At 39.8% G+C, this 24295-nt stretch overlaps 3 protein-coding genes across 5 annotated transcripts in view; 1 reads left to right on the top strand and 2 right to left on the bottom strand.

Annotated features, from left to right (window-relative positions):
- The window catches only part of CDase (neutral ceramidase), a 255835-nt gene that overhangs the window by 58956 nt on the left and 172584 nt on the right, over positions 1–24295 (top strand). The window lies entirely within an intron of this gene.
- LOC137638717 (prolyl 4-hydroxylase subunit alpha-1-like) overlaps positions 1–24295 on the bottom strand; it is a 200162-nt gene that overhangs the window by 22461 nt on the left and 153406 nt on the right. For all 3 annotated transcript variants that reach the window (XM_068371041.1, XM_068371042.1, XM_068371040.1), the window contains 3 exons: positions 17215–17300; positions 16998–17063; positions 3912–4077 (listed from right to left, as the gene is read on the bottom strand). In XM_068371041.1, coding sequence (XP_068227142.1) covers positions 3912–4077; positions 16998–17063; positions 17215–17300 — 318 coding nt within the window. The remainder of the gene's footprint in view (positions 1–3911; positions 4078–16997; positions 17064–17214; positions 17301–24295) is intronic.
- On the bottom strand, positions 17962–19528 carry LOC137637972 (uncharacterized). The gene is made up of 3 exons (XM_068370076.1): positions 18888–19528; positions 18562–18717; positions 17962–18526 (listed from the first exon to the last, which is right to left on the bottom strand). Exons 1-3 carry the CDS (start codon positions 19216–19218, stop codon positions 18198–18200), a joined length of 816 nt encoding a protein of 271 aa, XP_068226177.1. The 5' UTR covers positions 19219–19528; the 3' UTR covers positions 17962–18197.

Below are 24295 nucleotides of genomic sequence, written 5' to 3'. Positions count from 1 at the left end.
GCTACCAAGGAGGTATCCCATTCCATGTAACGATCTCCTACCTTACATCAAGAAATTGGTTTGTGATAAATGGCAACAGCACTGGGACAGTCAAGATGGCAATAAAATGAGGGAAGTAACAAATATCATATCACCTTGGAGGTATAACATGATTTCCCGAAAATGGGAGACGACTCTTTGTCGTCTCCGTATTGGTCACACACGGTTGACACACGAGTTTCTGCTGAAGGGCCAACACCAACCGTATTGCGAGGACTGCTTAGTACCTTTAACAGTGAGGCATTTGTTGACCGAATGCCCTAATTTTACTAACTTAAGAAATAGATATCTGTTTGAGGCTCGAGGTGAGGATGGCAGGGTTATCCTTGCCAAGATTCTTGGACATGATGTGTCTTACTATGCGAGCGGAATTTTTAGATTTATTTCAGAAGCAGGTCTTCTGAAAACTATTTAACTATTGTAATGACTTCTTAATTTTTATGGTTTTAATTGAATTCTCTTTTAATTTTCATATACAGTAAATGGTATCGGCGTCAATGACCTTAGATGTCAGGATGCCAGAAAACTTTCAATCAATCAATCAATCAATCACTATTAATCAATCCCAGTGTCTAAACCTCACATCTGTTGACATTATGTCAATAAGAGAGAGAGGGTTAAGGTTCAGACATGAAGAGCAGGCCAGACCGGGGCTTGACCCAAGAGCCATAGTCTTCCATTCACCTTGACAAATCTGAGGTACCTCTGAAGGTAGAATGCACTAGAAAATGTAGCTCACCCCCTAATGTGCATTGTCCTCATGAAGTCCTGAGGCTTGATCACTTATTGATGCAGTTTCCAGATTGAAACAAGCCCTTAGAGGAAACTCAATCCGACATATTCAGTCTACAGTATAACTGGTTTCCAGCCTACAGAAATCTTTTGCACCTGAAGGAAAAGCCTGAATTGTATTCACTTGAAAATGTCATCTCTATTCTAGACTGGACTCCTGCCTGGAGGGCCGCCAATGTTGTTAACTTATGACAATAGGACCAACAAAGTTGTTTAAGAATGCAACGAAGGAGAAAAAAAGAACTGATGGACGAGATGAGGAACCAGAGCGTAGACTGTAGACCACTCTGCATTCAGCTCTCTTACCTTCTTGTCTTTCACCCTAGTTAATGGCCTTCACTGCCTCAGCCCCCTCCAGTCAGGATTGCTGGCCTTGACGTCAAGCCTCAATTCCAAAACTGCACCCGTTAATCACAGTATAGTACTCTACGTTGGGGAGTCTGGGTGGGGCGATGGTTGTTACTCTGTGAGGCTTACAAGCCTACCTCGAAAGGTACATTAGTTTTCTAATGATGCTTAGCACAGGACAATCAGTGATGGAAAGCCTCGTCTGGCATAATCGGGAGTCTCAACTCACTTGTTCCTCTTTCCATTGCCAACTTTGTTTCTTCCGTTGGGGATAGGTAAGGACCCTCAACTGCAGTCCTCTGCAAAAATGCTCTTGTTAGCCTTAAAACTTGAGGGCAAAGGCATCTGAATTCTGTGTTTCTTTTAGTTTGCCAAAACTAAGGAGCCAAAGCGCTACAGAACCAATACCGTGCAGCTCAAGATTTCCCAAGGTGTTATAATTGATTGGATTTAAGGAGTTTTCCATAAGGACTGCTGCCTCGAGGTCCTAAGGGCTCCATCATAACTCAATCTGAAAGAAAGACTCCCCTCAAGAGGAAGACTCTCCTTTCTCAAAGAAATGTGAAGGACTCCCAACCTCAATGATTGTCAAGGTTATAGAACCCCCTCTCAGCAGAACGGCCTCCATCGGAGAGGAGAAAAGGTAAGTAACGGAGTGAGAGTCAAGGTTTAAGCAACCTCTAAGCAGTCAGGAGAAGGACAAATTCGAGATAGTAGAGAGGTAAAGGCTTAAGCAACCACGATGTAGCCAGGAGAGATGATAAATTCAAGAAGGTAGAGGAAGATGAATGTGAATGTTTTTCTTGCTTCTACCAGTCGAACTCCCAGTCTATAACTACAATCTTGAAGACCAAGGTCTGCAACAACATCTCAGGAACAGGAGTCCTTACAAATTAGGAAGCTATTACAGCAACACAGTTTGGAACCACTAAATCAAAAGATAACAGGGGGGGGAATGGAATTGCACGTTTCCTATTACAGAAGGTATGCAAACCATAAAGAAATGTCCAAAGAAAACACAAACTTCAATGAGACATTATCTTACAGTTTGGTCACGAGGTGGGAAGCATAGATCTATCACGTACCAGGGTAGAGCAATGACTCAGCAAGCAAATGCTCCATGCTCGTATAAGAGACCAGCCACAGAATGGTCATTGTAGTATCCCAACCATAATTGCACAGTAGCAGTGGGTGCTAGGAGTCAGTAGTGCTAGTCTCAGGAGATGAAAAGAAAGAGGCAGAGAACTCAATTGGTGGTATCAGGAACAAGGAAGATGGACTCTTATTACAGTAGGTTGCTTTTTTACCAACTTAGACCACTGGGTGGGGGACCAACCATGTGACTCAAGATTGTTAATTCCTGTGAAGAGGAGCAAGCCCTACACACAACACAAAAACGGGCACTTCTCCATTTAGTTTCCATAATAAGCACATCACCACACAAGCACAAAATTTCACTTATCCAAGAATAAAGGAACGCAAGGTAAGCACAACACAACACTTTTCCTATCCAAGAATAACCATGGAAAGTTCAGGAAAGATAAATAAATCCAATCAGCATATAGAGTTACAAAGAACAAAAGTGGGCTCCCTGTAATAGTAAGGCTGTTTGATAACCCTCCTTGTTTGCCATTTTGGCATTTAATATAAAATCTATTGGCTGCTAGCTTTGGACCAAAGTAATCTCCTTCCTATATTAAATGAACATGGGCATTACCAAATCAGAATATAAAAATACATTGGATGCTAGCTTTGCACGAAGGTAATCTCCTTCCTGTTACATGGATATGGGGGTTTTTTTACTGAATCAGGATAAATGGACAAGGGTTTGTTGTTGAATCAGAACAATTGGATATTACTGCAATTTAATTCCTATCATAAGGTAGGCAAGATGAATTTCAATGTCCTAAAATCTTATGAATTTATTATGGCATAAGAATAGCAACTTTATATAGAAGAGAGGCCTCAAAGCAGGCACAAGATATTTAAACTGGGTCTGCATTTTATGTAAATTGGTCCTAAGTGTCATAACTATGAACTTTAAATATGACAAAAGTTGGCCCACCTCAAAATTTCATTGGGAATAAAAACAACTATGAGCAATAATTGTAGCATATACAGATGATAGAATACCATGCTGGTAATGAACAGTACACAAAGTAAAACGACTGGAGGGTGGACCCATGAGATTATGAAAGACACTGCCCTGAAGAATCTAAATGCAACTAGAAAAAATAGATTTGACAAGCCTCTGTTGCAAGTGCCAAAATGCGCGCAAAGGCCTATGGAGTGGCTGAACAATGGTAGACTAACTTAAGGCATAAAAAGAAACTTCTCAATAAGATTAAAACTATAAAAGGACAAACTGCATAAGTTGTGCCTTTTAAATCAAATTATGAGCCACACTAATAGTTTTCTTTCTAAACTATCCACTTCTTTAAGAATACTATGTTTTTATAGGTTGAACTGAAAATTTTTTCAAATAATTGAGAAATTACTAAGGCACAAAATGTAGGCAGAATTACAACTGTACTTCCTATTATGTGCTATGATGCTAGAATTTACAGTCTTTCATGTTCCTAAAGATATTTTACCATTAAAAGGGATACGTTATGTTTGTTAATGGAGATAGCTTTCTTCTTACCTTGCCTCAAATCTCACACAGAGACTACCAACTATAAAATGTCTCTACAGTCATTTTTAATTGATAAACGTTTGTAAATATTACTTACCCCATTTAGTTCCTACTAAAACTGGACAAGCGGCATGTCTTGTAAGCAGATCTCCTTCGCCATTTGGGTAAAGGTTGTGCCAGAATGCTGCTGCACCCTTTTCAGGCCACAAAGATAATCCAAGGTGAGGAAATACAGTGGCTCCTCCGGCTTCAACATCACTCATCTATAGATATAAGGTACGGTTGGTCAACAGATACTACATTGTATTTTAAGTTAAACTTAAATTTCATGTATTATGATAATCTAAATTTAATAAACTATTTAATAAAATTCTCTATTTTAGAAAAACCTCATACTACTTATACTAAACTTTTATCAAGTAATTTCACAAAAAATAAAAACACATATCTATACAATATTGCACTTGATAATTAGCAAGAATTACATTTAGTTTAAACACTTCTTTTCATGCTTAATTTTAAAAACTGCTGACATTCCATGCAAAGCTACAACTACATTAGTACAGGTGTCGGATGAAACGTAAGCTTAATGTTAGTTAAACAGCATAACTAGAAAATTCAAATATTATTAGTAACACAGCATAACTATTAAATTGCCAATCCATCACCATTACAAATTTTGTAAATTACTAAGCTCTAAAATCAACCATGCAGCAGCCATGCAATGCAACCTTATGCATTACAACAAATTGTAACAACTGATATTGATAACAACCATAAAACTGTATCTTGAACAATACCAAAATAAACTGATGAATCAAGAACTGCCATCACCACTGATTAAGGAATACTAAAAACACCTTAATGTAAGGCAATTTACTTATTATACCTCATAATTCATATGTATGCCTATATAGCAATGCTCGTAAGATCACTAGTCTTAAATTTATCAGATAAGAAAGTAGTCTCACTTGAACCTTTGAATACGAAATAACCAATACTATCACTTCTCATGGAAGCAGCATGTGAGGAAACAAGATTCGTGGGGCTGGGAGTATGATATTTATTATAGGATTGCTAGCGAGTTCAATTCATCGCAAACGCATTTACATGTATCATATAATATTTGCTGTATGGTTAAATCGCCACTTAAGACAGAGACAGAGATGTCAAAGGTCCTATCATGTTTGATTAAGGGTACAGAGATCTGAAGAGAACTTGTACAAGGTATACTAAAAAAACAAATGTGGGGTGTCAATCGAGGAACTTGTATCTGAGGCCTATGATGAATTTCTAACCTATTCTCTTGTAGATGATATTGCCAGTCTTGAGTAAGGTACATGAACTTCAACATGTATTAAAATTTAAGGGAGTAAAAAGTTCTCAAAACTAGTGACTTGCACTTGAATGTTGTTTGGCTCCATTATTTATCAATTACATTGATAATTGCCGTGGCAAAGCTGAAACCACAATTTAAAGTTTCTCCTTTCACCCCCATGGAGATATGCCTTATGGAGCACAGTACATAATAACCCTAACGTAAATAATCCTTTTAAGGCAAGAAATGATAGCCCTCATCTGACAGAGCGAGAGGTCTTATCCCTTGATTGTGAAGGAACATAAGTAAGGCTTAGCTAAGTGTTGTTCAAAAGTCTAGCTACCTGTCATATGGATTATATGAAATTGGGAAGCAAAGACAATTTCTTAATCAAGACTGACAATACTGGAAACTGAAATGCCGAAGAAATATATCATTGGCCTTTTCATTGCTTATAATAAAGGGAAATGGAAATTAAATTAGCTTTTGAAATTAAAAACAAAATAAATGTGTGATAAGCAGTGAAAAATGTTATTTTTATTAATAAAATAAATTTTTGAATATACTTACCCGGTGATCATATAGCTGCAACTCTGTTGCTCGACAGAAAAACCTACGGTCAAAATACGCCAGCGATCGCTATGCAGGTGGGGGTGTACATCAACAGCGCCATCTGTCGAGCAGGTACTTAGTACTCCAAGTAAACAAAGAACCAATTTTCTCCTCGGTCCACTGGGTCTCTATTGGGGAGGAAGGGAGGGTCCTTTAATATATGATCACCGGGTAAGTATATTCAAAAATTTATTTTATTAATAAAAATAACATTTTTCAATATTAAACTTAGCCGGTGATCATATAGCTGATTCACACCCAGGGGGGTGGGTAGAGACCAGCATTACATGTTTACATTATTATGAGCTAAGTATTTTGTATTTCATTTTAGCAGTTATTCAAAATAACAAACATAAAATAAATAAGTACCTGGTAAGGAAGTCGACTTGAACAATTACTCTGCCTTTTTAAGTACGTCTTCCTTACGGAGCCTCGCGATCCTCTTAGGATGCTGAGCGACCCCTAGGATCTGAAGTATCAAGGGTTGCAACCCATACAACAGGACCTCATCAAAACCTCTAATCTAGGCGCTTCTCAAGAAATGACTTTGACCACCCGCCAAATCAACCAGGATGCGAAAGGCTTCTTAGCCTTCCGGACAACCCAAAAACAATAATAAAACATTTCAAGAGAAAGATTAAAAAGGTTATGGAATTAGGGAATTGTAGTGGTTGAGCCCTCACCCACTACTGCACTCGTTGCTACAAATGGTCCCAGAGTGTAGCAGTTCTCGTAAAGAGACTGGACATTCTTAAGATAAAAAGACACGAACACTGATTTGCTTTTCCAATAGGTTGCGTCGATTATACTTTGCAGAGATCTATTTTGTTTAAAGGCCACGGAAGTTGCGACAGCTCTAACTTCGTGTGTCCTTACCTTCAGCAAAGCTTGGTCTTCCTCATTCAGATGGGAATGAGCTTCTCGTATTAACAGTCTGATAAAATAGGATAAAGCATTCTTTGACATAGGCAAAGATGGATTCTTAACTGAACACCATAAAGCTTCAGACGGGCCTCGTAAAGGTTTTTAAATAGAACTTAAGAGCTCTTACAGGACATAAGACTCTTTCTAGTTCATTTCCAACCATACGATAAGTTTGGAATATCGAACGATATTGGTCAAGGCCGAGAAGGCAGCTCGTGTTTGGCTAGAAAACCAAGTTGTAGAACATGTAGCCGTTTCGGATGAGAATCCGATGTTCTTGCTGAAGGCATGAATCTCACTGACTCTTTTAGCTGTGGCTAAGCATATCAGGAAAAGAGTCTTAAAGGTGAGATCTTTCAGGGAGGCTGATTGTAGCGGTTCGAACCTGTCTGACATAAGGAATCTTAGTACCACGTCTAAATTCCAACCAGGTGTAACCAAACGACGCTCCTTCGTGGTCTCAAAAGACTTAAGGAGGTCCTGTAGATCTTTATTGTTGGAAAGATCTAAGCCTCTGTGACGGAAGACTGATGCCAACATGCTTCTGTAACCCTTGATAGTGGGAGCTGAAAGAGATCGTTCTTTCCTCAGATATAAGAGAAAGTCAGCTATTTGAGTTACAGAGGTACTGGTCGAGGATACGGATACTGACTTGCACCAGTTTCGGAAGATTTCCCACTTCGATTGGTAGACTCTAAGGGTGGATGTTCTCCTTGCTCTAGCAATCGCTCTGGTTGCCTCCTTCGAAAAGCCTCTAGCTCTCGAAAGTCTTTCGATAGTCTGAAGGCAGTCAGACGAAGAGCGTGGAGGCTTTGGTGTACCTTCTTTACGCGTGGCTGACGTAGAAGGTCCACCCTTAGGGGAAGTGTTATGGGAACGTCTACTAGCCATCGAAGTACCTCGGTGAGCCATTCTCTCGCGGGCCAGAGGGAAGCAACTAGCGTCAACCTTGTCCCTTCGTGAGAGGCGAACTTCTGCAGTACCTTGTTGACAATCTTGAACGGAGGGAATGCATATAGATCTAGATGTGACCAATCTAGTAGAAAGGCATCTATATGAACTGCTGCTGGGTCCGGGATTGGTGAGCAAAATATTGGGAGCCTCTTGGTCATCGAGGTTGCGAAGAGATCTATGGTTGGCTGGCCCCAGGTGGCCCAAAGTCTCTTGCATACATCCTTGTGGAGGGTCCATTCTGTTGGAATTATTTGTCCCTTCCGACTGAGACAATCTGCCATGACATTCAAGTTGCCTTGGATGAACCTCGTTACTAGTGATATGTCTAGACCTTTTGACCAGGTGAGGAGGTCCCTTGCGATCTCGTACAATGTCAGAGAGTAGGTCCCTCCTTGCTTGGAGATGTACGCCAAAGCCGTGGTGTTGTCCGAGTTCACCTCCACCACTTTGCCTTGAAGGAGAGACCTGAAGCTTTTCCAGGTCAGACGAACTGCCAGTAGCTCCTTGCAGTTGAAATGCATTGTCCTTTGACTCGAGTTCCATAATCCCGAGCATTCCCTACCGTCTAATGTCGCACCCCAGCCTATGTCCGATGCGTCCGAGAAGAGAACGTGGTTGGGAGTCTGAACAGTCAGGGGAAGACCCTCTCTAAGGTTGATATAGTCCTTTCACCAAGTCAGACAAGACTTTATCTTTCCGGAAACCGGGATCGAGACCGCTTCTAGCGTCTTGTCCTTTTTCCAGTGAAAAGCTAGATGGTATAGAAGAGGACGGAGGTGTAGTCTTCCTAGTGACACAAATTGATCCACGGATGACAGTGTCCCTACCAGACTCATCCACAGCCTGACTGGGCAGCGTTCCTTCTTCAGCATCTTCTGGATGGATAGCAGGGCTGGGGGTTGATTGTCTTGTTCAGCAACGTCCTCATCAGAGGGTTCCTCATCCGAAACTGATGAGGAAACGGCAACGGAGTGGGCAACGTCTGACTCGCTGAATCCGGTCGCACTGGTGGATGCGTGACGGAGCCGGACGCAATATCATGGCACTGCTGCACAGTCTGTGAACTGTCAACAACCATGGGTGCGCGAGGAAGTACAGCGTCAACCCGAAACTGTCTAGACTGTCTGGGTTGTGCAGTCAACACCCTACCGGGTTGCTGAGGTTGACGCACTGCGTCACAACAAGTCACCTCTGCTGGTTGTTGAACGTCTTCCTAGTGACACACTGAACGTCAACAACCACCTCCGAGCGTCGCTTAACGTCAACGTGCGACTGGCAACCCACACTGGGTCGCATCGGTGGAGGAACCACCTCAACTGGCAGACGCGAGTAGGTTACCTCAGCGTCAACAGGGCGCACAACCGACCGGTTGGAAGGTTGTTGGCCAGAAGGAGGAACCACCTCAACTGGCAGACGCGAGTAGGTTACCTCAGCGTCAACAGGGCGCACAACCAACCGGTTGGAAGGTTGTTGGCCAGAAGGTTCTTCTCCGCATTAAGTCCTCTATCAAGGACACAAGCTTGGACTGCATGTCTTGCAGCAAAGCCCATTTAGGGTCTACCCGAGCAGGTGTGGCAACAGACGGGGTTAGCGACTGAGGCGGAACCATTTACCATCCCTGGAAGCCTTGTTATGTGTGACATAATAGTACAGCAAAACTTCAAAGGCTCGACTAAAGTTGAGAAGTTGACCTGTAAACAACTTGGAGCGTCTCCTGGCTAGGCGCCAGGGCGAGTCTACCAGAATTGAGAAGTCTATCTGGGCAGAGGCATGAACTCCCAAGCCGAGAACTTCTATCGTGTCCTATTAGACTCTCGCTCTATAAGCCAGTTTAAAAGAAGGGAAATCAAAGGCTGTATCCCTAAAACTCCTCCTGGTGCAAAAACCCAGTCGCCTAGCCAACGTAACGCTCTCTAGGAGAGCGAGAAAGCACGAGCTTAACAACAACGGCTTCGAAGTAGCTAGGCCTAGTGTAAGTTCTGACGTTTAGGCGAACGAGGAGCAGCAGTTACAAGATCCGGACGAAGATCCTTAAAAAATCATCATGATTTAATTAAAGTCCATAGGAGGCTAAGCAGCTTAAGGCTCCTCTCCAAATGACAGAGTCCTCAAAGGAATATCAGTAGGAGGGAGAACAGCACTATCTCATCTACAGGAACCTTGTCCGATAAAAGCTAGGTTATCTCAGTGAGTCTCTCACTGGTGCATTAGTAGCAGACCAGAAGGCAACGTCATGTAACTGCTTGACAGTCTGTGAACTGTCAACAACTGAACTGTCAACCACAACAGGTGCGTGAGGACATACAGCACTGGTGCATTAGTAGCAGACCAGAAGGCAACGTCATGTAACTGCTTGACAGTCTGTGAAATGTCAACAACTGAACTGTCAACCACAACAGGTGCGTGAGGACATACAGTGTTCACTCGAGACTGCTTTGACTGTCTATACTGAGCAGTCAAAACAACTCTAGAATGCGGAGGTTGACGCACCGCGTCAAAACAAAACAACTTAGACTGTTGTTGTACCTCGCGAACGTCAACGGAAGGTTCCGTGCGTTACTGAACGTCAACATGCGGCTGGCCGCATGGGTGGCGGGACTCTCTCAGCTGGAGTGCAGCAGAAGGTTGCCTCAGCGTCCACAGGACGCACAACCGTGTTGGTTGTAGGCTAGAGGTTGGTGCAGTGTCAACCTTCTCCGCACGAAAGTCCCGCATCAATGACGTTAACTGAGACTGCATGGTCTGCAGCACAGACCACTTAGGGTCTACAGGAGCAGGTGCGGCAACAGACGGTGTGACTGCCTGATGCGGTACCGCTTTGCCTCTCTTAGGAGGTGAGCAGTCGTCGGAAGACTGCAGCGAGTCCGAACTGACCCAGTGGCTACAACTGGGCCGTTGGACTTGCGCGGAAGGGACCGACTTGCGCTTAATAAGCTGCGAGACCTTGGTCCATGGTTTCTTACGAGAAACCTCTTCCGCAGACGAGAAATAAATGGGCTCTCTCGTCTTTGTGTGGGTGGGGCGATCTTGGGTAGATACGCCCGAAACCACGGAGGGAAACGTCTGTTCGTTGATCAAGGCCTGACGAACCCATAAGTCGTTCGACATTACTTCTCCCCTGGGCTTGGGAGCTTGCAAGAGGTCCCGGACTAGGTGAACGACAGGCACGAACAGACGAACCCTCGGACGCAACACTGTAACACTTTGCGCATATCACTTTATCACTTCGATTTTCTGTTTTGCACTTATTACACTGAAATCGAAACTTTTACTGATTTCTACCTGAAACACGCAATTCTACCCTTCATTAAAAGGTAGTAATTGCGAAGTCAGTCGTATAATGCAGCTATTAATACTAGCAAAAAACAGAAAACATATATAAAGATAAAAAATTCAGTGGCTGGGAAAGAGACTAAACACTCGTTCAAATAAACTACGTTTACAATCTCTCACCACACATAGCCTGGGGACAAGAATAAAACCCTAGAAACGTTTTACCTTCTTCCCCGTACAGCGACTAGGGAGGAGAGTAACACGAGAACAACGTTACCCGCTTGAACGGAACGTTTTCTCTCCTCTCTCTCCCTCCGTCTCTATCTCTCTCTCTCTTTCTCTCTTGATTTCGCACCTAAGAGAAGAGCCCAATTATATTTCGTCAAAAAAACATGTTATTTGACTAAAGGAAAAAACTGAAAGGTTTTTCAATTAAAAAGTTCCTTTAAAATAGAATTTAAAACATTTAAGCTAAGAAAGAATGAACAAAACGTCAGAATCGATTTACTCTTACTGCAAAGTGAAACCGTGATACACTCTCTCTCTATCGTAACGATAGAGCGCATGTTGAACGTCCTGAACGTCAACAACTGCGTAGTCTAAAAAACTAAACGTTAGTTCATCTTTGAAAACAGTACGAAGACTATCAAAGAAATTCTTTCATAAAACATTAAATTTAAAAAATTTTAAATTCTTTAAAGGCTAAATACGATATAACGGGCTCAACGTTGATTAACTTCGGTTCCAAGTTAGGACCGCCTACTATCAGGAAAGGTCGCATATAAACAAAACATAAAAATTTATTTTTATATGTTTATAATAAATGGAAAGTTAATCGAAGAGGCCTAATAATGGCGGAGAGATATAAAATATATAGATCTATAACGTGTTAAGCAAAATTACTAAAAACCTAAACACACTTCCGTCTAAGGGAAGGGTCGGCCATTTAAAAGTGAAAGAGAGTCCATACTCTCTTTGTCACCATAATTAAATCTATCCAAAACGAGTTCAAGTTTTGAGATGAAGATAAAACCCCTGCATAGCGAAAGCTCAAAACTAGAATAGTGTACTTCACCAAATAGTTGTGAAAACAAATCCAGTTAGTAACAGCGTATTAGTATGTCCTGCCGGAAGCCCGACAGAGAGAAAATTGGTTCTTTGTTTACTTGGAGTACTAAGTACCTGCTCGACAGATGGCGCTGTTGATGTACACCCCCACCTGCATAGCGATCGCTGGCGTATTTTGACCGTAGGTTTTTCTGTCGAGCAACAGAGTTGCAGCTATATGATCACCGGCTAAGTTTAATATTGAAAAATGCATCCTCAAAAAAAATGGCTTTAATCAGCAATGCAGGAACATGAAAAGTGAGGATTTAAAAGGGGAAGCCAAGTGATCTAGGAACACCTCGAGACAGCTATGTAAGCATACATTTGAATAATGGGGTTACAAACAAAGTTACATTTCACTATAATATTTTTAACTAAATAAGATAGGAAGTTGATATAACCTCCAATATCCATGGTGGACAAGTCTCTGGAATGTCATAGGTAAAGGTTCATATATGAAATTCACAAATAAAAAGAAAGGAAGATTAAATAATAATAATAATAGACAGGTTCTCAAGCATGAAACAGCAACAACAGCTAAAAATTCTTAAACCAGGAAACCACTGAAAACAAGGAAATAAAACCAAAGGAAAATACAGGTAACAGGAGAAGCATCCTATAAAAAGTAGTTACAGTACTCACATAAAACAGAAAAGTGGCAATACGATTGCCCCAAGGGCCCAGGCCAATATCTGGGTCAACTTCATCTTTCTGTAACATGCAATGTTTGTTCAAAGTCCTTTGTCTCATGAAAAAAAATCTATACAGTATATATGTATAGTATCTATATCATAAGAGTAAATGGTCGGTCCTTGTCAAGTCTGTCGTATTTACTATTGTCATCTAAAGAAGTTTTAAAGAAATTCTTTATTTACAACTATTTCTTTATACAAACCTATTAGCCCAGATTGATAGTCTTTAAATGCTTTCAAACACTTCAGTCATTCTTCAAAATGTAATACAAGTCACTCAGCACAGCAATTTTCACCTCTTTTGTGTTGTCAAACAAATTAACAAGGTTTTAATAAGATTTAGAAATTTAGGGAAATATTGATTTACATACCACCTAAAATTGACTGATTGAGATACAAGGGATTCACTGAGATCTCACAGAGTTCAGGTAAGTAACTGAATTCAAGACGTGTCTACCAAACATTTCCCACCACGGACAATGGACTCGGCCCTTACTTAGGGCATAGACGGGAATAACCTCCAAATTGTGCCACAATAAGGAAATACGAGGACTAAAATTGAATCAATTTGAAGTAGCTGCTAACTTCTCTATTGCTATTATTATCATCATATATCATCTCCTCCTACGCCTACTGATGCAAAGGGCCTCAAAAAGATTCATTGGCTAAATTCATCAAAGGATAGCCAGTGCTACTATAGGACCTAAGAATTAAATCCTTACAGAAACAGCTTATAAGGATTGTTTGGCACCCTCCAGCATCCACCACTGAAACACAGTTGATGTCAAGTATTCTTTCAAACATAAGGAGTAGAGAACTCTGATTCATGTACAGCTTCATCATTCATAGAATTACAGGTACTCCTATACTTGTGATAGGGTTTCCTTCAGAGATCTTCATTGTAAGCTGAAAATATCATAACCAAGACCCTACAGTCACCCAAGTAAAGTTTAGTTTTCTTAGTCTCAATAAACAATGCTGTTAGTTGAGAATATTATAAGCCAAGACTGACCTAAGTCAAGCTTAGCCTAGGCTAGCCTACCAGGTTAAATTTCCCAATATTTTAACAGAAAAAAATCTACATAAGAGTGTATAATGGTGAATAAATCATTAATTAGGTTAAAAAAAAAGAAAAAAAGGGGGATTTGGTGTGCAACTTAAACCATGGAATGAAGACAAATTTTGCTATAAAGCGAAAGCACTTACACTTGAGAGGAACCTTCTGTATACTGGCTTTAGAGTGCAAGATATGAAATGGTACCCATTCTTAGCCCTGATATGATTAAATGTACACGTACTATAATTGACTACTTTAAATAAAAAATTACATTAGTGAAGTATATAACCTCGACAATTGAATAACAATTTTATAATATATTTCTTAACGAGAAACAGTTGTGACAGGTTGGGTAACCTACGTAGTATAATTTCCTTAATAGTTGGGTTAAGTAAGTTAGGACTGTGTATGACTATAAAAAGATGTTAAGTACAGAAAAAAAATAGTCATTGGATAACAAAGTTTAACCCTTTAATTCCAAAAACTTTTTTAACGACATAAGTAATGCTACTCTAAAAAGAAAAGATCTAATATTATAAAATCATTATAGTACAGTATTTAACAGACTATTTTCACTATCATTATATGGGAAATTTAAAGCTCTCAGCCATAAAATGTTTTTAATTTAACTTGAAATATAACCCAAATTCTTCCTTGCATAATTTAAGGTTTTTTGCATTGCACCCTGACATGCATCATCAATAATTTTCAAACCATTAACAATGTTGAAATGGTCCTTCCAAAATTCATAAAGGTGAGGTTGGTATTGTCTCTGATGTCAAATGTACAAGCTTGAAATTAAAAATGACCTGTTAGTCCATGGGCTGGAGGAGTGGAGGGGTGTTGAGGAGGAGATAAAGAACCTTAAAGAAATCAAATTCATCAAGAATGTCTTCTTCAAGACTTGGAGGGTGGCCAGGGGCATTATCTATGATGTGAAGAAATTTCAATGGCAGATTTTTTTCCTGCAAATATTTCTTGACTGCCGGACCAAAAGCCAGATTTACTTATTCCGTAAAAAAATGCCTGGTAATCCATGCCTTTGCATTAGTTTGCTACATCACTTTAAATTTTCTTTCAAGATCTTGTGACTCTTGAAAGCTTGTGGGTTCTCGGAGTGATACACCAACAGTGGCTTGATCTTGCAGTCACTGCTGGCATTAGCAAATAAGGGTAAAGTTAATCTATCCTTCATGAGTTTATGACCAGGCAGTTTCTTCTCTCCAGCTTTCCCATGCCTCACAACCGAGTGTATCGCAGTATGCTTTTAAAATTATCAAACCATCCATTAATAGCTTTAACCTTGAAGTCTCCCCTGGCATTGATGTCTTCCCATCCTAGGCTGCTTACCTTTATTTCAAATTTTTGTGGACTGTGCTGGCCTTTTCATAGATGATTGTCTCAGTAATGCTATATCCTGATGGCTGCTGCTCTTTAATCCACAGCAACAGAAGACTCTCCATCTCATCATTTATATTTGTCCATAATTTAGACATGACAATTATGCCTTTAGAAGCATTTTTGCTCTTGATAGCATTCTTCTGTTTGAGGATTGTACATACTGTATTGTCGATGTACTCTGTTAGTAATGGTGTGCCGACTCGCAGACACTACGCTCAAGTTTCTTAATAATTCCATATAGTACTTCATTTCCATGATCATCATAAGTTTTTTCTTCTCACTACCAACCTTGCCATGCACTTTCTTATTACAAAGAATGTTAACAAATACTTTAAAATCCCATACATAACACAAACACAACATAGGAGATGTGTATGGAAGTCAACGACCAAGTGAACTGAACAAATGAAGCAGGTTTAGAGTGCTATCCAGCGCTCGGCCATCTAGCATAAGGATCTGTAAAAGTGCTTATATCTCAATACAAAATTTTGCTCGGAGGCTGGCTCGTATCTTGGTATGCTTGTATGTTAGAGCGCTACTATGTTGAGGTGCTATTGTGATTGTCAATTTTTATAAATCAAAGATGAAAAGATGGGGAATTTTACAGCCTGCAATGCTGAAAATTGCTTTTAGATAGAACGAAAGACTTCTATATGAAAAATGGTCACAATTGAAAGTATCTTATATAGATAAAATAATATATAAAAATTAAAATATGAAAATTTCATCTTTCAAAATTTTTTAATATAAAATCGTTCAATTGCTTTTTAAATGAAAGAAATCTGCTGAGAAATAAAAAAGTAGATACAATTTGAAGTAACCCCATACTGTAATAACATTGTTTTAAAGGAGCCGAGTCATACCCCTTAAAAGTAGGTGAATCAGTAGTTTTTATGGTTAAAGCATAATAACCACCAGGTGTTTCATTTAATAAATTTTACTTTTCACCTTATCACACGAGAAAAATATGTGAACTGTTGGGAAATAAAAGATAATAAATTAACGAAAGGATTAAATATTAGTAAACGTAACAAATTTTAGTTAAACATCTGGATATTTCCAGAGAACCAAACACCTTCCCATAAATGAATAATGAGACTGGAATCCACATAACAGACTAATTTTAGATTGCTTTCTCTAAAAGTATACTGAAGTGTCTTGGATGATTTTGGGTTGTGGTGACCGATGCGGTAACGCCCCGGACTGGTGAACGCCAGACTGGGGTTTGAGTCCCGCTCAAACTTGTTAGTTGTTTTGGTCGCTGCAACCTCACTATCCTTGTGAGCTAAGGATGGGGGGTTTGGAGGAGCCTATAGGTCTATCTGCTGAGTCCTCAGCAGCCATTGCCTGGCTCTCCTTGGTCCTAGTTGGATGGAGAGGGGGCTTGGGCACTGATTATATGTAAATATGGTCAGTTTCTAGGGCATTGTCCTCCTTGATAGGGCAATGTCACTGTCCCTTGCCTCTGCCATTCATGAATGGGGTTGATATAAACTGGCTAATAGATATACCATACCACATGATGTACAAAATATAACATAATAAAAGCTGCAAAAAAATAAAAAGGATGTACATGATGTTATGAGTGCATTTTTGTTAATAGCTTGCAATGATCAAAATAAAAGCATTCAGATATGGTTAAAAGTTCTTCTATGTTACCAAGCAATACAACTAATAACTACCAGAAGACTATCTAGATCCATGGCATTCACTGTCAGGACGAAGCTTTATGCATTTCGGTGAGAAGCATCAGTGGCATATCATATACAATATTAGGCTACATCAACTACTAGAGAGACATTTATAAGTTGTAAAAGTAATTTCCTGCTTTGGTATTTTACTCACATAAAAGAGGAAAGTAGCAATGCGGTTACCAGTGCCTAAACTTTTAAAGGCATCTTTTTCTTCTCGCTGTAAAATAAGGAAGTACTGACTATTACAGGAAGGTTATTCTGCAATAAAAAGACTGAAAATATTGAAAAAAAAAATTATTTGAAACGTTGTTCTAATATTGTCTATACATTTACACTTGAAATAAATAACTTCAAAGAAGACAACCTACCCTTGCAAAATCAAAATGTGGTTCATAGTGACCCCCTAATCCATAGTTTGCTACCTGCAGTTCCTCAGCAGTATCCATATTCAGTCCTGAAAAGACATTGTGGTTTAGGAAAAGCATGTAATACAATAGCCAAGAGATTTATCTAATTCAATTTATTCTCTATCTATTTACCAAGGCACTTCCCCCAATTTTGGGGGTAAGCAACAGCCTGACGAGGGATTCAACTTAGGGTAAGGGGCCCAATGGTGACGCATTTTCCCTGGATTTTTTCATTCCATCGCTTACAGCTCTCTTGCTTTTTCATATTTTTTCAAGTTCTGGGTCTTGTTTTATTCACAGATGATTATATTTTCATGTGTTTTAATCAAATTTGATTTATCATTTATAGTTTTTGAGTTATTGGCGGCCGAAGTCGGTGCGTCACTATTATGCACATGTTCCTCTGCTGACGCACCTGGCCCAATGGTGACGCAATTTTTTCAATTGCATGTACATTGCACCTGTATTAAATAAGGAAGAAATGAGGCACATAGAATGAAAGAATAACATTTAATAAGTAAATCAAATACAAAAAATATTACTAAATCAGTAAATTAACTAAAAATTAAGTTACATCATTAACACAACCAAAAAATTTGAATATTTTCATACATTACTCGATGAAATGAAGCACATGATTGACTACTAACATCGAAATTAATTAGACATATGTTAAACCATTAAACTTGAAGAAATAATGCTTATGTGAGCAAAATTAGCCTATTCTATCTATTGAGGACTGACACTATTGCCGATTTGATGCTACTGTTGAACTTGAACCCATATTTTCTTTGGATTGTCGCTGCCTGTGGCTCCTGTAGCTCCACGACCTCCCTTCTATGCACAGGGAAAGAGATATCCTCTATGTCAGGGTAGACATAAAACCCTGGGGATACCTCCTTGAGGAACGTAACTGCAAGGCCCTGCTCCTGGACATCTTTCACCTAAGGATAAATTTCATTGCGGGGTCTCTTTGGACCTTGGCCCTGCCTCCTCTCAGGATAGAAATTAAATGTCTTAAAGGCACTACTCAATGTTGATGTGGTAGTTTTTGTTGGGGCCCTTTGAAGCACAGGTGTCACTTGCGGTTCAGGTGTAGCATATGAAGTTGATGGTGGAGAAGACAAGAATGGCAATGGTGTGTTTGTCCTGGATGACCCTCGAGATGATGACCTCGAAACAGAAGGATTTGGGCTGGGTATGGATCTTGAAGCAATGAACTCTCGTGCAGGATGTTGATCAAGCACGAGATCATCCCAAGATTTCTTGGGACCTTTTAGTTTCTCCATCTGTAAGATTTCTTGGGACCTTTTAGTTTCTCCATCTGTGATGTAGTGCTTTCAGGTGGCAGAATAGAGTATCCACACTGTATGAGGTAGCTGATGCATGCAGTCTCAAACATGCGACCTGAAGTTTGGGCACCTCGATGTGTTGTCATATGAAAATCAGTCTGACGTGACTGCTCTGTGAATCCACGTGTAATTGAGTACAGAAAATTATATTAGATAAATAGCAGTGCAATAAAAATGGGAAATTAAGTAGGCCTATATTATGTAAAAGCAATACCCTATAATTTTGTGATAAAAAAAACAATAAATTTTGAATGTGCAATACTTAATGGGCTATATGCTTACCGAGGTCTATGGCTTCAAATAATGTTGAAGGTTCCTCATGCACAGCAGCTGCACTACGAAGTTTGCTGTAGTCAGGTTTATCTGCATCAAAGGGAACTAGTCCACACTTTGAAAAGCCTGACTTTATATTTGCTGCTGATACAGAGTCATAGTAGATGGGCAGAAACACTTTAGCAAAATTCACTTGCGTTATCATGTCATCTGGGTTTTTCCTTTCGAACTCCTTGGCCCCTTTGGTCCAGTTCTTTTTAAGTGGGCCAAACACAGCCACATCCAAGGGTTGCATGATGTGGGTGGTATTAGGTGGTAGTCCGTACAGGATAATGTTCATACTCTTTAGGGAAGAGGCCAAATAGAAATTGTTTCGGGTTTCATGCCAATCCGTCCACACAATGACTGGCCGTTGGACATCATTTTCAGAGAGAGAGAAGAGTTATGCTAGGTAATTTTTTTCATTATTTTCAACATGCAAATTTCATTATAAGGAAAAAATACAATAGTTTTCATATTTTACCCACGTGTTAATTTCTTCCAAAGCATCATCTATGTCTTTCTGAGTATATTGGCTTCTTGGGAAGAGCTGACTTTTAACAGTATTTTTATCCATTTTAACTGAACTTGGGTAATTTCCTTTTAATAATATTTACTTTTTGTTCCTGTTAACACTTAATTTATAATCTGTAAAGAAAACTAGACATGAAATAATCATTTCTAAAGTGGTGCCCTATGGTGACGCAGTGCGCATGGCCTAGTGGTGACGCGCGTCACCATATGGCCAGCTCACTGCGTCACCATAGGGCCCCAAATGCCCCATGTTCAAGGATTGATTGCTCATCTATGGTAAGTGATTCTGAGCTCTCTGTCCTATGTTTGAAAGGTCTAATATTGTTCTTCATGTTGGTGTGTATTAGACCTTCGTACAGCTGTTTTGAAAATGTGCGTCACCACTAGGCCACCACGATTTGGTGGCCCTATGGTGACGCACTTAGTTTTCCCTCAGCCACACCCAGACTAATCACTCATTGGTCTTAATATTCTCTGGACATCATCTCCAACCACCTTAGAGTACCTTGAAATAACAAATGTTAACGAAAATTACCACACATGGTCTTGATGCAAGCAAATGTAGAAAGTAAAATCCTTACGTTTAGCTAAGAAAAACAACAGAAAAGGTCAAAACTGTACATTTTCGGTCCTCGAAAAAAAAGTTGTAGATATATTTTCATACAATTTTCAGAGTGAAAAGAACATGCTCCAGCCTTTATTTTCTGACCTAGAGAATGTTCCTACGATTACTAGTATAAAAATTATCGTTTTTTTTGTTTTTTTGCGTCACCATTGGGCCCTGCGTCACCATTGGGCCCCTTACCCTATTAATCATTTTAAACATTGTTAAACTTTTTCAAAATATTTTATTGCTTCCTAACACAATATGTTTACATATCGTATAATTACCCATTAAGATAACGTTTAGGTAAGACAACATCAAAAATTAGGGAGAATTCTAATGAATTCATCTCATATCTGTAGCATAAGATTGCTGCTAAATTACAAAAATGTGTGTATAGGCTAGCTTTTTCAGCAACAGATATCTTATCAAATAAAGATTATGTAATGATGATGTTATTTCTAATGTTGTTTTACTTACTGTATCCTTAGAAATTCCAAATAAATGAAATTAAGGTGTTTTTGTCAAATTTTTCAGAAAACATCACCTAAAATGAAAACTATTGTTTTATATACTTTTCATCGCCAATCATAATGAACACATTTAGCCATCCTAGTGGTCTCTTGGTAAGTTTTTTTTTTTTTTTCCAGCCTCCCGTTGAGATACTACCGCTAGTGTTATTGGGTCTTTTGTCTGGCCAGACACTACTACATTGGATACTTCTCTCTAGTTACAGCTCATTTTCCCTTTGCCTACACATACACCAAATAGTCTGGCCTATTCTTTCCACATTCGCCTCTGTCCTCATTCATACGCCTGACAACAATGGCATTACCAAACAATTCTTCTTCGCTCAAGGGGTTAACTATTGCACTGTAATAGTTCAGTGGCTACTTTCCTCTTGGTAAGGGTAGAAGACTCTTAAGCCATGGTAAGTAGCTCTTCTAGGAAAAAGCAATCCAAAATTAAACCATTGTTCTCTATTTTTGGGTAGTGCCATAGCCTCTGTACCATGATCTTCCAATATCTTGGGGTATAGTTCTCTTTCTTGAGGGTACAATCGGGTACACTATTCTATCTTATTTCTCTTCCTCTTGTTTGAAAGTTTTTATAGTTTATATATGAGAGATTTATTCTAATGATGTTAACTAGGTGTGTAGAAGGACTGGGTAGAAGGAATAATGTAGTTGTTATGGGTGACTTAAATGCTAGAGTGGGTGCTGGAGAGGTAGAAGGTGTCATTGGGAAATATGGCGTACCAGGTGAAAATGAGAGTGGTGAGAGACTGGTAGATATGTGTGTTGAACAAGAGATGGTAATAAGTGCTAGCTTTTTTAAAAAGAAAGATAAAAATAAGTATACATGGGTAAGAGTAGCAAATGGAAGAGTAGTAGAAAGGGCATTAATGGATTATGTGTTGATAACTAAAAGAATGTTTGGAAGATTGAAAGACGTGCACGTGTTTAGGGGTATGGCTAACGGTATGTCTGATCATTTTTTGGTGGAAGGAAAATTAGTTGTAGCAAAAGAGTGGGGGAATAGAGTAGGTGGATGTAAAAGGGAGCTAGTGAGGGTTGAAGAGCTAATAAAACCGGGGGTAAAAAGTAAATATCAGGAAAGGTTGAAAATGGCATATGACGAGGTGAAAGTAAGAGAAACTGGTAATTTAGAGGAGGAGTGGAAGTTAGCAAAAGAAAATTTTGTTGGGATTGCAAGTGATGTATGTGGCAAGAAGGTTGTTGGAGGCAGCATGAGGAAGGGCAGTGAATGGTGGAATGAAGGAGTGAAGGTAAAAGTGGAAGAGAAAAAGAGGGCTTTTGAAGAATGGCTGCAGAGTAATAGTATAGAGAAGTATGAAAAATATAGAGAGCAAAAGGTGGAAGTAAAGCGCAAGGTACGTGAGGCAAAGAGGGCAGCTGACCTGAGGTGGGGTCAGGGACTGGGTCAGTCATATGAAGAGAATAAGAAGAAGTTTTGGAAAGAAGTGAAGAGAGTAAGGAAGGCCGGCGCAAGAATTGAAGAGACAGTGAAAGATGGAAATGGAAGGTTGTTAAAAGGAGAGGAGGCAAGGAAAAGGTGGGCGGAATATTTTGAAAGTTTGCTGAATGTTGAGGATGATAGGGAGGCAGATATAATTGCGGTTCCAGGTGTTGAGGTGCCAGTGATGGGAGATGAGAATGAGAGAGAGATTACAATAGAGGAAGTGAGGAGAGCACTAGATGAAACGAGAGTAGGAAAAGCATCGGGTATGGATGGTGTGAAAGCTGAGATGTTGAAGGAAGGGGGTGTGACTGTACTTGAATGGTTGGTGAGATTGTTTAATGTGTGTTTTGTGTTGTCAATGGTACCAGTAGATTGGGTCTGTGCATGTATTGTACCACTATATAAGGGTAAGGGAGATGTGCATGAGTGTTGTAATTCAAGAGGTATGAGTTTGTTGAGTGTAGTTGGAAAAGTGTATGGTAGAATACTGATTAATAGGATTAAGGATAAAACAGAGAATGCAATCTTGGAAGTACAGGGTGGTTTTAGAAGAGGTAGGGGTTGTATGAATCAGATTTTTACAGTTAGGCAGATATGCGAGAAATATTTAGCAAAAGGTAAGGAGGTGTATGTTGCATTTATGGATCTGGAGAAAGCATATGATAGAGTTGATAGGGAAGCAATGTGGAATGTGATGAGGTTATATGGAGTTGGTGGAAGGTTGTTGCAAGCAGTGAAAAGTTTCTACACAGGTAGTAAAGCATGTGTTAGAATAGGAAATGAGGTGAGCGATTGGTTTCCGGTGAGAGTGGGGCTGAGACAGGGATGTGTGATGTCGCCGTGGTTGTTTAACTTGTATGTTGATGGAGTGGTGAGAGAGGTGAATGCTAGAGTGCTTGGAAGAGGATTAAAACTGGTAGGCGAGAATGATCATGAATGGGAGGTAAATCAGTTGTTGTTTGCGGATGATACTGTACTGGTAGCAGACACAGAAGAGAAGCTTGACCGACTAGTGACAGAATTTGGAAGGGTGTGTGAGAGAAGGAAGTTGAGAGTTAATGTGGGTAAGAGTAAGGTTATGAGATGTACGAGAAGGGAAGGTGGTGCAAGGTTGAATGTCATGTTGAATGGAGAGTTACTTGAGGAGGTGGATCAGTTTAAGTACTTGGGGTCTGTTGTTGCAGCAAATGGTGGAGTGGAAGCAAATGTACGTCAGAGAGTGAATGAAGGTTGCAAAGTGTTGGGGGCAGTTAAGGGAGTAGTAAAAAATAGAGGATTGGGCATGAATGTAAAGAGAGTTCTATATGAGAAAGTGATTGTACCAACTGTGATGTATGGATCGGAGTTGTGGGGAATGAAAGTGATGGAGAGACAGAAATTGAATGTGTTTGAGATGAAGTGTCTGAGGAGTATGGCTGGTGTATCTCGAGTAGATAGGGTTAGGAACGAAGTGGTGAGGGTGAGAACGGGTGTAAGAAATGAGTTAGCGGCTAGAGTGGATATGAATGTGTTGAGGTGGTTTGGCCATGTTGAGAGAATGGAAAATGGCTGTCTGCTAAAGAAGGTGATGAATGCAAGAGTTGATGGGAGAACTACAAGAGGAAGGCCAAGGTTTGGGTGGATGGATGGTGTGAAGAAAGCTCTGGGTGATAGGAGGATAGATGTGAGAGAGGCAAGAGAGCGTGCTAGAAATAGGAATGAATGGCGAGCGATTGTGACGCAGTTCCGGTAGGCCCTGCTGCTTCCTCCGGTGCCTTAGATGACCGCGGAGGTAGCAGCAGTAGGGGACTCAGCAGTATGAAGCTTCATCTGTGGTGGAAATGTGGGAGGTTGGGCTGTGGCACCCTAGCAGTACCAGCTGAACTCGGCTGAGTCCCTGGTTAGGCTGGAGGAACGTAGAGAGTAGAGGTCCCCTTTTTGTTTTGTTTCTTGTTGTTGTCGGCTACCCCCCAAAATTGGGGGAAGTGCCTTTGGTATATGTATGTATGTATGATGTTAATGTTCTTAAAATATTTAATTTTAATTGGTCATTACTTCTCTTGTTGTTTATTCATTTCCTCATTTCCTTTCCTCACTGGGCTATTTTCCGTGTTGGAGCCATTGGGCTAATAGTATCTTGCTTTTCCAACTAGGGTTTTAGCTTAGTAAATAATAATAATAATAATAATAATAATAATAATAATAATAGCTAACGATACTACGTAATAGCATTTAGTAAAGATGTTTTGAATAAGTTTTGGAATTATATTCAGAGTAC

Source organism: Palaemon carinicauda, chromosome 3 (assembly GCF_036898095.1).
Source record: "Palaemon carinicauda isolate YSFRI2023 chromosome 3, ASM3689809v2, whole genome shotgun sequence".
In the NCBI taxonomy this organism is placed as follows: Eukaryota; Metazoa; Arthropoda; class Malacostraca; order Decapoda; family Palaemonidae; genus Palaemon; species Palaemon carinicauda.
The sequence above is the reverse complement of the archived record's forward strand: the minus strand, read 5'-3'. Positions and strand labels throughout refer to the sequence as shown.